The following is a 13,507-nucleotide window of genomic DNA, read 5'->3' on the forward strand; positions in this document are numbered from 1 at the left end:
CGATCGAAGGCATGTGTTCCTCTATGTTCTCGATCGACAGCCAAACAAGGTCGATCGAGGTCTTCAGTTACTTCTCATCTTCCGTAGTAGTTCTGACTTGCTTAATTTGGTTGACTTTCGTCTTCACGCTTTCCCATGCACGAGTCCTTCGTCTTCTCTTCCGTCTATCTTCCAGAAATGCTATCTCGAGGCCACTAAAGGTTGGTTTCCGCTACAAATCTGCAAAATAGCAATAGACGCACAAAGTAGCCTATTCGGGGTATAAAGTGACATAATATCACTCAAATACATAGAAATGCGTGCCAAAAGAGACCGTAAAAGTCTATATAATATGCACGCATCAAACTTCCCCAAACCAAACCTTTGCTTGTCCTCAAGCAAACCTAATGCAACTAAGGACCTAATGGAAAGGAGTAATTTTCAGAGCTAACTACTAGTCAATGCCAAACCGCTTTAATGCACAAAATTAACTACTGCCAAGCTCAAAGTAAGTGAACAAATTTATACATATTATGGAATTACATTGGATGTTCGACCTTGCAAGACTCATAAATTTGGACTCTTCCGGTTCACTCTTCTCTCAGCAAAGCAAATGGTAAGTAAGAGTATGTCTGCAGAGAAAGAAGAAATTACAGACTCTCACCTAGACTGCGACCAACACAACATGTAATGCTAACTAACATGAGTAATGATTCAATCACCGTACACACGCAAAACCACCGTTCAAGGACTATCACGTGCCGAACAATTGCATATATGGATATGTGAGGCTCAATTGGTAGAAAGGGCAAAACAAATATGGAGATGTGAAGGTAAAATAGCCGAGCTAGAACCTACCCAAGACCATAGTAAAATACATCCCATTCTCCCAATCATGTAAATGACTCAATGCCTTTTAATTTGGCATATACAACACAAGAATCCATAATGGAAATACCTCGTAAAGTATGAATAAGCATGAGAGGTAAAGAATACATTTTTTTTTTTTTCTTTCCAGCCATTTTTCGCTTCTTTTTTTTTCTTTTTTTTTTTTCTTTTTGATGGCTGACACAGGACAGCCCTCTCGATCGAGGAAGGGTGCTACTCGATCGAGAGGTTCCAACTCCAATTTACTCGATCGACCACATGGCATGTCGATCGAGGACTATTAGGACCAACAATGGCTCGATCGACCATAAAAGCTTTCGATCGAGCACCAACTTCAGCGTACTCCAACATTTCTCCTTAATACTCACTCCAACAATGCAAAACGAGCCATAAACTGTACAAATATAACAATTTCCTCTACTACTACCTAGCTCGGCACAATGGTAGGCTAAGTATGGGATGTAGTTAAGGCAACTGGCAGATATGGCTTAATGTGGAGTTAATGGGGCAAAACGAGAAAAGGGAAGATGCAATAGTTCTCAAAACACGTGATACCGACCACAAACCCATGCGTGCAGGCAAAAAGAAATCAAAACTCATATACATGCAATACAATGAAGTGCGGGGAGTAACTACTCTCAATTCCTAATGAAAACTGGTCATTAATGTCACCAGTTGTGGCTCTATATCTCAGAATATATACGTAGTTTGCCAAAATTACGAGTCAAGTCTAATAATCCGTAGTAAATTCCACAACAAAATTTGAGAAATCACTTTTTATTCTTGCTAAGCAGCTGTGAAAAGGCAAGGAATGGCATGTTTGACCAATAGCGCAATGTCATCATTAAAGAACTCCAATACGACTCAACTATATGCAAAAGTAAACGTGATATTTTTGATTTTTTTTTGATTTTTTTTTTCTTTTTTTTATAAGGGGAAAGCAAAGACATAAAGCAGTAAACGTGAATGCAAAACAAAAATGCAAATGCAGACGCAAAAGGATGCAAATACCCTCCCCAAACCAAAACAGACAATGTCCTCATTGTCTTCACAACTTAACTAACAGCAGCAAAAAGGGAAATGGGGTATGCAAACCTAATACATGTTCCTAAAATACAAGAAATAAATGCGAAGATGGAAAAAGAAGGGAAAACGGTACTCACAAGACGGCTTCCCCAAACCAGCAACAAACTAGGGGAGCATCTAATCGTCATCTCCAGCCACATCCTCCGCACTAGGTGTAAATGGGGGGTCCTGCTCCTCCTCTCTGGCAGCTCGGCGTGCCGCCTGGTCAGCCCGCAACCGCAACTCTCGTGCTACCGGTGTCTCCTCCACCTCGTCCTCTGAGTCAGAAGGGAGTGGAGGGTACCCACCCTCTGGGTATCAGTAGAAAGAGGGATGCGGCCACCCCTCTGGAAGCGGTCGCCGTGCTCGGATATGGAACTCGTAGATCGGGAAATAGGCAAGAGCCTGATCCCGTCTCATGTCGGAAAGGTACCTGCACATATCCCGAAGCAAGGCATCACGACGCCCTTGGTCCAAGACCTCGGGCGCCACCAAAGCAGGAGGGCAAACGAAATTGGCCGGCAAGGCCGAACCAGAAGGAGGAGGAGTAAGTGAAGGCGTGGGTGTGGGTGTGGGTGTGGGCTGAGACTGAGCCTGAGGGCCAGAAGACTCTCCGGCCTCCCGCTTCCTCTTCTTAGAAGAAGAAGAAGTAGGGGTGAAAGTAAGGTGATAGGAGGGTGGAGGTGGCCTCGCTCCCTCAGCAGCAGTCGGGAGCGGTAAAAGTGGAGGAAGGGTAGGGCACGGCAAGGTAACAGACGCGGAACCACAAATCTTCCACGTCCTCATGCCCTTATTCTTAGGGAACCAAGCAAAGTCAACCATGGCAGCCAAGTCAAGGTAAGCCTGCTTATGAGGCGTAGTAAGTCCAGGCTCAGTGGGGTAAAGATGGCCGGCTATCCTAGTCACTAACCCGCCGCAGATAACAGAAGTCTTAACCTTCTTCCCAATTCCGTTCCAATGCTGAGCTACCAAATAAGCAATGTTTAGAACAAACGGGGTACCATAGTCAATGTTGAGGTACCCCGCGAGAATTGCTAGCTCAGTGTTGGTCACGTTATTGGGCTCAGGTCGCCCAAAAATGGTCTCTCCCATAAGTCGCAAGAAGTAACGGGGAGCAGGTAAGTGTACGTGGGCTCCTCTGCGCGCGGGGTAGGGAGTGTGAGAAAGCGCAGCCCAAAGTGGCTGAAAGATGTCTCGAGGTGGCTCGATGGGGCCGTCACTAACGAGACCTAGAACCTCCCCAAACCTGGCCAAAGACCAATGGTGCGACTCATTTCGGAGTCGAAAGTGAATTCAAGGACTAGAATGGTTAGAGGCGTAAGAGTCGGTGTCAAAGGAGTAGGAGCTGAAAAACTCGTAAGTAGGGATACGAATAGCAGCTTCCTGCAAGGTAATCAGACCCGACATACCCGTCCCATTCAACAGACTACATACTTCCTCATAAATTCCTAAGGTCTCTAGGTCAGTCCGTGCAATGAAACGGGTGGAGGAGAGGGGGCAACGAAGTAAAGCGGATAACCGAGTTCGGTGCTCCGAGGAAGCAAAACGTACCGTAGGCAGCTCCGGTAAGGGAGTAAGAGCGGCCTCTCCTGTAACAATGGCCCGGCTAGCTGACTAGCCTGCTGACTCGGCTTAGGAAGCATCATACCAGGTTGCGGGAATCGAGGCGTGGCTCCTCGACCCAGCATAGAAAAGGGCCTGGCAGGAGCAGAGGCGGCAGGCGTCAGCCCTCCCACAGCCTTGGCTTGCGTGACCTCGGTGGCGGCTGTGGGTTTCTCTCTTTGAGTAGAAGCAAGCAGCCCGAGGTCTTTGTGGTGGTAACTGTAACCGGGGTAATGATACCAACAGAAGGAGTAGCCGTCTGAGCACTAGCAACGGTCTCAGGTACGGTCTCAGTGACGGGGATTTCTTTACTAGAATCCATAACTACAATAGCATCAAGAATAATTATTAAAATACAATTTCAATTCGGAAAATTCGTCCTAAACAATCACATAAACCCTAAATCACGAAAAGGGAAGGGGGATTGCAATTAATTGAAAGAGAAGAGTAAGGACGAACTTACTTGATGCTGGAATACCCACAAAAGCTTAATTAATCAAAGCAATAAACACAAATTCGAAAAATTCGAATTTGATAAACCCTAAAAACCCGAAAACTCGAATTAATCGAAAAAGATGGGGTTTGGGAGAGGGCTTTTGATTAATTTGAGATGGTAATTATATGGGTAAGTTATTGTAGAAGAATTTTGGGCAAGAAAAATCAATTTTGCAAGGTAATTGATCAATTGAAAAACGCAGGGGTGAAGAATTTGGGGTCGAGTAATATAAAGAGGACGATCGAGAGAGAAACTCCCTTTATATACCCGTGGGGCTTCTTGATCGAGATACAAGTCTCTCGATCGAGAGCTTTAGCTCTCAGATCCTCTTGATCGAGTTAATTCATACCTCTCGATCGAGAGGTGGCTGTCCCTTGACCTTCTTCTTACTCGATCGAGATGGTATTCCATCGATCGAGCTCTTTTGCTTCAAAAATCTTCTCGATCGAGATATGAGTCTCTCGATCGAGCTCTTTCCCTGCTTGCACGCATATTAATGCATCATCTTTTGAGTGCGGCTTTCTGTACCTCCAAAATTAACAGTAAAAATATCCCAAAAACACCAGCAAATTGTCTGCAGTCCACAATTGTCTTCTACGCTAGAAATGTCTATAGTCTAAGTGTCTAACGTAAAATAAAGAAGTTTTTAAAAACAATAAAAGGAATTCAAAAATCTATTGTCTATTACAATTTGCACGGGGTTGCAAACCCGGCTATAGCTCAATTAAGTCCTTCAGGCCTTTGCTAGGCCTCTGGCTAACAGAGTTACCCTCAGCTGCGGTAACCTCTAACTTCCTTCTCCAGACATAAGTACCACTTTCCGACGAATGTCCCAGCTTTATTTCTTCTGCTAGAATACGTGTCATATTGCCACCATCGTCCTTTCCCATTCCAACAGTGGAGCTCACTTCGCCTTGGTCAAGCGCCAAAGCTCCCCATCCAGGTCTTGTACAAGTAACGATAATAGCACTGTCCTCCTTATCGCTCTCATTCCGAGGCGGAGGTGTAAGTGTAACAGGTAGAGTAGCAACACGTGGGGACTTAATATCAACAATGGGCATGGAAAGTGACTCAATCATGGGTGGTGTATCAATACCAATCGCAGGAATAGCATGACACTCCAAAACACGCATGGAACCCCTATGAGTAGCGGGTTTAGCGAAAACCAATTCCTCACCACCGACATTAAACGTAAGAGTGCGCATCCCGACATCTATAACCGCTTGCGCAGTGTGCAAGAACGGTCTTCCCAAAATAATTGGGGTGTGATTATCTTCGGGTATGTCTAACACGACAAAATCAACAGGAATAAGAAATCTTCCTATTTCCACAGGAATATCTTGTAGCACTCCTAAAGGTCGTGACAAGGTCCGATCAGCCATCTGGACCGTCATGTTGGTGCAATGGAACTTAGTGAATCCTAACCGTTTGGCCAAAGACAAGGGTAACACGCTAACACTTGCTCCTAAATCACACAACTCATTATCAATTAATTGAACACCAATGTGACACGGTATCGAAAAACTACCCGGGTCAGCAAGCTTAGGTGGGGTCCTATTTTGGAGGTGTGCAGAACACCCCTCCGTCAGAGCTACTGTCTCAACATCATTTATGGTCCTTTTACGCGTTAATACTTCGCGCATAAATTTTAAATATGAAGGTACCTTTTTTAGCAGCTCGATAAACGGGACACTCACGTTCAATCCTCGCACAAGTTCACCGAAACGCGCGAACTCAGGCTCCGTCTTCTTGACCCTCTTCAGGCGCCCTGGGTATGGAGCATCTTCAATAAGTGCTCCGTTATGCGTGTCATGAATCAAAGCGTTATTAATCATACGCTTGCTCAATGGTCTCGATCGACCACTTTAATCATCAGAGTCTCTCGATCGAGTACACATCTCACTCGATCGAGAGACTTCACCACCAACAGTGCTCGATCGAGCTATAACAGCTTCTCGATCGAGCTCTTTCTCGTCATTTCCTCTCGATCGAGGAACAGCAGCCTCTCGATCGAGGGCTGTTGGACTGTCAGCAGCAACGACTTTGGAATTCGTGCTAGAGACATCAGTACCAGCAACATCAGTATCAGAATAAGTCAGTCCGCTTCTCAATGTTATCATATTCAGCGTTTCTTTCCTCTTTTCAGATTGAGAAGGCAACTGTCCGGGTTGCCTCGTGGATTGATTTGCGGCGACTTGAGCTATTTGGGACTCAAGCAATTTGATAGTAGCATTGGTTGCTTGGTCCGACCTACTCACTTGTGTAGCGAGAGCTTGAATCATGGATTTCAGCTCTCCTACTTCTGAAATCCCTCCAGATGAAGAACTTCCTTGCTGCGGAATTGAATATTGCGGAGGCTTTTGATAACCTTGTTTATGTGGTGGCACATAAGCCTGTTGCTGCGGTGGAGGAGTAGGATTAAGGATATTTTGACTCGACCATCGCAAATTTGGATGGATATAACCTGAACTATACCCTTGACGGTACTGTTGGAAAGAAAAGACTTGCTCCCTATCAGCAAAACAGTCAATAGCAACGTGCCCCGGCTCACCGCATCTTTCACAAAGATTCGTATCGTCTTTCTTCAGCATGTGAACCGTTTGTTGACTTTCTGGAGACTGCATCTCCAATCGGTCAAACCTAGCATTAATCTTATCGAACTTAGCATCCATATCTTCACATTCGATATTAGCTATCTTCCGTGTACCACTCCGCGGATTCCCATATTCTGCGGTATGATTAGCCATCTCCTCGATAAGCTTCCAGCCCTTATCATCATCAACCTCGCGCTGGAATCTCCCATTGGCAGCAGCATCTAAAATAGCTCTATGATCATCATACAACCCATTATAAAATTGGTTGCATAAAAACCACTGTTGGAATCCATGATGGGGTACCGATCTCACAGCTTTCTTAAAGCGGCACCATGCTTCAAACAGATTTTCAGAACCCGTTTGTTTGAAATTAGTAATCTGGGCCCTCAATGCATTGGTCCTCTGCGGAGGAAAGTACTTCTTATAGAAGGCCAGAGCTAAAGTAGTCCAATCCGTGATACCTGCTGCTTCTCTATCCAAGTCTGTCAACCATTCCCTCGCGTTATCGGTCAGAGAAAAAAGAAAGAGAACTTCCTTTATCTTATCTTGGGTCACTCCCTTGGACGTGGGGATGGATGAACAATAATCAGCGAATCTTTCCATGTGCTTCCTAGGATCCTCACCTGGGACCTCCCGATACAAATTCCGTTCGACCAAATTGATATAGGATGGCCGAATGTCGAAGGTATTGCCGTCCTCATCAGTGGACAACTTGAACCCCTTCGGAATATATTCAGCAGTAGGCTCCGAATGACTTGCGATATTAGGCATTTTGACTGGAATAATAATCTCACGAATAGAAGTTTCCTCGATAACCGAACTGTCAGAAGTACTCAAGACTTCCTCCCGATGAACTTTTTATAACTCCCTCTTTCTGCGTAAGAAGGACCTTTCGGGTTCAGGATCAGCCTCAACTAATTCACCCCTATGAGACCTGCGCATACACAGCTAAAAGGAAGTAAATAAGAACGGTCTTAAGGAAATAAAATTCCTTAAGACGAGACAGAAATAAATAATACAGATAATAAAAGTTGCCTCCCCAGCAACGGCGCCAAAATTTGATGCGTGTCGTTCAACACCAAAAATAAATGCCAACAAGCCTATACTATAAATAGCTAGGGAAGTCGGGTCGATTCCACAGAGAGGCTTCTCTATTAACTGTAGTCTAATCTGTCAGTCACAACTGGGGGGTTTTGATTTTGATATTCTAACTACTATAGATTAAGGGAAAGAGAAAATAAGGGTATGAGAGAAAAATAGAGAGAGACGTAAATAAACTATCAGATAAAGAGGGATATGCCAGGATTTCGGTCTGCCGTGCTCTACACACTATCGGAATAACTAGGTCGGTAAGTTTATTAGTAGGAAGGGCTAGGTTATCTCCTTTCGGTCTCAAACCCGACTATACCTTTCGGTCTAAAGTCGCCCTAAGGTCATCCTATTTAACTTTCGCCCTCATAGGAGTTAATTATCAGAACTAAGCAAGTCTACCCTTTCCAATCTTTCGATCCAGGTCAGGGGTTAACTAAACAGACGGTCTCCTGCGTGCACTCATTCAACCGAACTACAAATAAATTGCTTAGACCTGATTCCTACCGCATAACTACCCTAGTAGTCGTCCTAACATGCTTCTATACGGTTTCCCTCATCCCGGCATATAAAGAAATTAGCTACGCATGCTAATTATATTAACTAACATAACTAATGATGAAATGCTAACGGAAAACATAATGTAACAACAGTATAAAGCAATGACAAGATTAAGGTAAGAATTAACAATGAAATTAAGAGAGCAAATATAAAACATAAACAAGAGAAGAGATTAAGGGGAAGAATTATACTATAATAGCGAATCCGGCGTAAAGAACAACTAAATCCAAGATCGTAAAATTCCAAGCAGTGAACAGTAAAAAGCAGTAAAAATCTAAGTGGAAAGTTGAATGATAGGTCAAAAGTAATAACCTAGCAACTCGTCTAATAGTTTATATAACAAAACTCACGAGTTTTTTTATTAACCTACGGGCTTTAATAGCCAACGTAAAGGAGAACCTCTCGATCGAGAGGTTAAGGCTCTCGATCGAGTACAGGATAGCTCGATCGAGCACAGGGCAGCTCGATCGAGGGCTTGACAATTCGATCGAGCACAGGGCAGCTCGATCGAAGGCATGTGTTCCTCTATGTTCACGATCGACAGCCAAACAAGGTCGATCGAGGTCTTCAGTCACTTCTCAGCTTCCGTAGTAGTTCTGACTTGCTTAATTTGGTTGACTTTCGTCTTCACGCTTTCCCATGCACGAGTCCTTCGTCTTCTCTTCCGTCCATCATCCAGAAATGCTATCTCGAGGCCACTAAAGGTTGGTTTCCGCTACAAATCTGCAAAATAGCAACAGACGCACAAAGTAGCCTATTCGTGGTATAAAGTGACATAATATCACTCAAATACATAGAAATGCGTGCCAAAAGAGACCGTAAAAGTCTATATGATATGCACGCATCAAACACCATAATCACCGCGAAGTTCAACCTTGTAAGCATTGTTGTTCACTCGACCCACAATCTTGTAAGGACCTTCCGCTCTAGGCATGAGTTTATTCATTCGTTTGCTTGGAAATCGCTCCTTCCTCAAATGCAGCCAAACCAAGTCTCCAACCTCGAACACCCTTGGCTTCTTATTCTTGCTTGACTTGCATTTGTAGGCTGCATTCATGGCCTCAATTCTGGCCCGAACTTGTTCATGGCGTTTCAACATCGCTTTCAACTTGGACTCGGCATCTTTATGCACCAACTCATCTTTAGGCAACGGAATTAAATCCAAAGGAAGATAAGGATTAATACCGTACACAATTTCAAATGGTGAATGACCCGTAGCACGAGTAGGCGACCTGTTATAAGCAAATTCGGCATGGGAAAGCTTGAGATCCCAATCCTTTTGCGTCTTGCTCACAAGCCCACGCAACAAAGTACCCAAAGTTCGATTTGTGACTTCGGTTTGCCCATCCGTTTGAGGATGGTGAGAGGTACTAAACAACAACTTTGTACCCACTTTCCTCCACAATGTATTCCAAAAGTAGCTCAAGAATTTAGAATCCCGATCCGACACAATAGTCTTCGGAATGCCATGTAACCTCACAATTTCCCGATAGTATAAATCAGCCAGATTAGAAGCATCATCGGTTTTATGGCAAGCAACAAAATGAGCCATCTTGGAAAAACGATCAACCACCACCATGATAGCATCCTTACCACGTTGAGTGCGTGGCAAAGCAACAATGAAGTCCATAGAAACATCGTCCCAAGGTCTGACCGGAATTGGCAAAGGAGTATATTCACCCGGTTTGAACTTGCTCTTCGAAACTTGACAAGTAACACACTTACCCACGATGTTGTGAACATCTTTTTGCAATCGTGGCCATAATAAATGCTCTTTCAAGATCTCCACTGTCTTAGCCACCCCGAAGTGACCAGCTACTCCTCCACCATGAACCTCCCTTACAAGTAGTTCCCGAATCGGATGCTTAGGAACACAAAGTCGATTTCCCTTAAAAAGAAAACCCTCTTGAATCAAATACTCTCCCTTAGCTCCTGATTTGCACTCAAGATATATTGCACCAAAATCTAGATCTTCACCATAATAATCCTTCAAAGTTTCAAAGCCCAAAAGACGGACATCAAGTGTGGACAGCAAGGTATACTGACGAGATAGAGCATCGGCTACAACATTACTCTTCCCATTTTTATATTTGGAGGAAAAGTGAAATGATTGTAAAAATTCCACCCATTTTGCGTGCCTTTGATTTAATTTCTGCGGCCCATTAATATACTTCAAGGATTCGTGGTCGGAATGCAATATAAAATGGTTAGGACGAAGATAGTGACTCCAATGATCAAGAGCCCGCACAATAGCATAACATTCCTTATCATAAGTGAAATAGTTCAATCGAGCCCCACCCAATTTCTCCGAGAAGTAGGCAATAGGACATTTCCCTTGAATCAAAACAGCCCCTATTCCCACGCCACTAGCATCACACTCGACCTCGAAAGGTTGAGAAAAGTCGGGTAAAGCCAAGATAGGAGCGGTACACAACCGATCCTTAATCGTTTCAAACGCTTGCTTAGCAGCCCCGTCCCAATTAAAACTTCCTTTCTTCAAACACTCCGTTATAGGGCTGGTTATGGTACTGAAATCTCGAATAAATCGACGATAAAATGAAGCAAGCCCATGAAAAGATCGTACCTCACTAACGGTTTTAGGTTCTGGCCATGATCGAACTGCTTCAATTTTTTATTGATCAACCGAGACACCATCCTTGGACACCACGTATCCCAAGAAAACCACGCTCTCCACAAGAAAAGAGCACTTCTCACGCTTCCCATAAAGCTTCTGACTTCGCAATGTTTCGAACACTTGCCTCAAATGTTCAAAATAATCATCTATGCTCCTGCTATACACTAATATATCATCATCAAGATAAACCACAACAAATCTGCCCAAGAAAGATTTAAGTACCTCGTTCATCAATCTCATGAAGGTACTTGGAGCATTGGTAAGACCGAATGGCATGACGGTCCATTCATACAACCCATGCTTCGTTTTGAAAGCCGTCTTCCATTCATCGCCTTCACGCATCCGAATCTAATGGTAACCACTTCTAAGGTCGATTTTTGAGAAAATAACCGAACCATGAAGCTCGTCAAGCATATCATCGAGCCTTGGAATTGGGAAGCGGTATTTGATTGTTATATTATTCACGGCACGACTATCAACACACATTCTCCACGACCCATCTTTCTTTGGCACAAGTAGTACCAGACAAAGACAAGGACTTATACTCTCACGAACATAGCCCCTAGCCATCAATTCATCGATTTGCTTTTGGAGTTCCTTTGTTTCTTCGGGATTACAACGATAAGCAGCCTTATTCGGGAGAGATGAGCCCGGAATAAGGTCAATTTGATGTTCAATGCCCCGAATAGGAGGCAAACCAGCCGGTAATTCATCGGGAAATACATCACTAAACTCCGTAAGGAGTTTTTCAACTCGGTCATTTTCCTGCAAAACAACATTAGAACTCGAATTTTCTTTAGCAACCAGTAAGAAAACCCGTTCACCACCATCAATAGCACGCTCCACATCCCGTTCTCCAATCAACAACGACATACCAGCCTTGGGGACCGTGTTTGTGGCAGCAACACAGCTGTTTTGAGGTGGTAAAGGCTTGAGTACAATTCGTTTTCCCTTATCCTTCAACTCATATTCATTACACCTTCCCCGATGCAACACATCCCGATCAAATTGCCAAGGTCGACCCAACAAGATATGACAAGCATACATGGGTATAACGTCACACAAAACCTCATCAACATACGAACCCATTGCTAAATTCACACGGGCCTGTTTAGTAACTTTGACACTACTACCGTTATCTAGCCAATGCAAAGCATAAGGATGGGGATGTTTTGTGGTCTTAAGACCCAATTTAGACACCATTTCAGTAGAGGCAACGTTAGTACAACTCCCTCCATCGATAATTAGACTCACCCATCTATCATTCACCTTACAATTTGTATGAAACAGTTGGTTTCGCTGTCCCGACTCAATTGGTTTAGAATCAACTTTCAAAGTTCGCAAAACCAAATTAGTATTGACATTAGGTGCCTCATAACCCTCTACTTCTTCTTCCCCTTCCTCATTCTCATTAGAAATCAGAAACTCATCCATCTGTTCCTCCTCGGCCAACAACTCATCCCGACACTCTAAGGCTTCTCTTAAGGTCACAACTCGTTGATTAGGACACGCACTTTGATAATGACAGAATCCTTGACACTTAAAGCATCGAACCTTAGCCAAACTAGTCTCTTTTCCCGGGGTTTTAGAGGGTGGACCAGCGGTGTTTTTAGGGCTGCCAGTCGAGGTGTTAGACACGGCCTGGTTATTTGGAGTACCGACAGATTTAGACTCGGTTTTAGACAACGTTTTAGGCTTACTCGATTTTGAATTCGACCCACTCCCATACTTAGTTTTCCCTTGGGATTTAACTTTCAAACAAAGACTACACAAAGTATCAAAATCAAAATATTGGTATAACTCAACCGTGCTAGCAATGTTATAATTTAAACCACGCAAAAATCGAGCAATTTTTTGTTCCTCTACTTCCTCCAATTCACCCATAATAGCAAGATTCTGAAATTCATCTAAATACTCGCTAACACTCAATTTGGCTTGTCTAAAATCAGCGATTTTGCGATAAGTAGACAGCCTATGGGTCGATGGTACATACCTTTTCCGTAGTTTGCGTTTTAGGGACACCCAAGAATCAATTTTCTCCTTGCCTTCTCGGACCCTCTTAGCCTTCATCGCCTCATACCACAGCGACGCTTCTTTGCTCAATTTCAGAATTGCAAACCTACACCTATTATCATCATCCAAGTCTTTGAAATCGAACAAACGATCGATTTTCCGTTCCCACTCCAAATAGGCCTCGGGATCAGCCCCTCCAACGAATTCAGGAAGATCACTCGCTTTGAATGCATCAACAATTCGTTCTCTTCTAGGTTGCCAACACTCTTCAGTTTCACGAGCATGTTTCAAGGCTTCCCGTAATTGATGAATGAATTCTGGACTTTTGAAATCCACCGACATAGTCAAACAAGGATCAAGAGCCGAAGCTCTGATACCACAAATGATACGAATAGAGCAGCGGAATTAAGGACGTTTTGGACAGTACTGAGGACTGTTCGTACTAGGTACGCGCAGACCTGGAATTATTTGATTAAGACAACAAGAACTAATAAAATAACGGACTGTCTTTTGGCGAACCGAACGTACTAGGTACGACCCATTCTGGTTTTTGTGAATAAAAGGGATAGTGTTTGAACAAGCAAG

At 43.7% G+C, this 13,507-nt stretch overlaps 2 protein-coding genes across 2 annotated transcripts; both read right to left on the bottom strand.

The window, feature by feature from the left end:
- Window positions 1–4,743: 4,743 nt before the first annotated feature.
- LOC141649469 (uncharacterized) lies at window positions 4,744–7,395 on the bottom strand. The gene is made up of 3 exons (XM_074458159.1): window positions 6,902–7,395; window positions 6,057–6,670; window positions 4,744–5,813 (listed from the first exon to the last, which is right to left on the bottom strand). The coding sequence occupies exons 1-3, from the start codon at window positions 7,393–7,395 to the stop codon at window positions 4,744–4,746; spliced, it is 2,178 nt and encodes a 725-aa protein (XP_074314260.1).
- Window positions 7,396–11,257: 3,862 nt separating this feature from the next.
- Window positions 11,258–13,264, bottom strand: LOC141649470 (uncharacterized). Its single transcript, XM_074458160.1, has one exon. It carries the CDS (start codon window positions 13,262–13,264, stop codon window positions 11,258–11,260), a length of 2,007 nt encoding a protein of 668 aa, XP_074314261.1.
- Between the last annotated feature and the right edge of the window lie 243 nt (window positions 13,265–13,507).

The sequence above is a fragment of the Silene latifolia genome, chromosome 3, assembly GCF_048544455.1.
Source record: "Silene latifolia isolate original U9 population chromosome 3, ASM4854445v1, whole genome shotgun sequence".
Lineage (NCBI taxonomy): Eukaryota > Viridiplantae > Streptophyta > Magnoliopsida > Caryophyllales > Caryophyllaceae > Silene > Silene latifolia.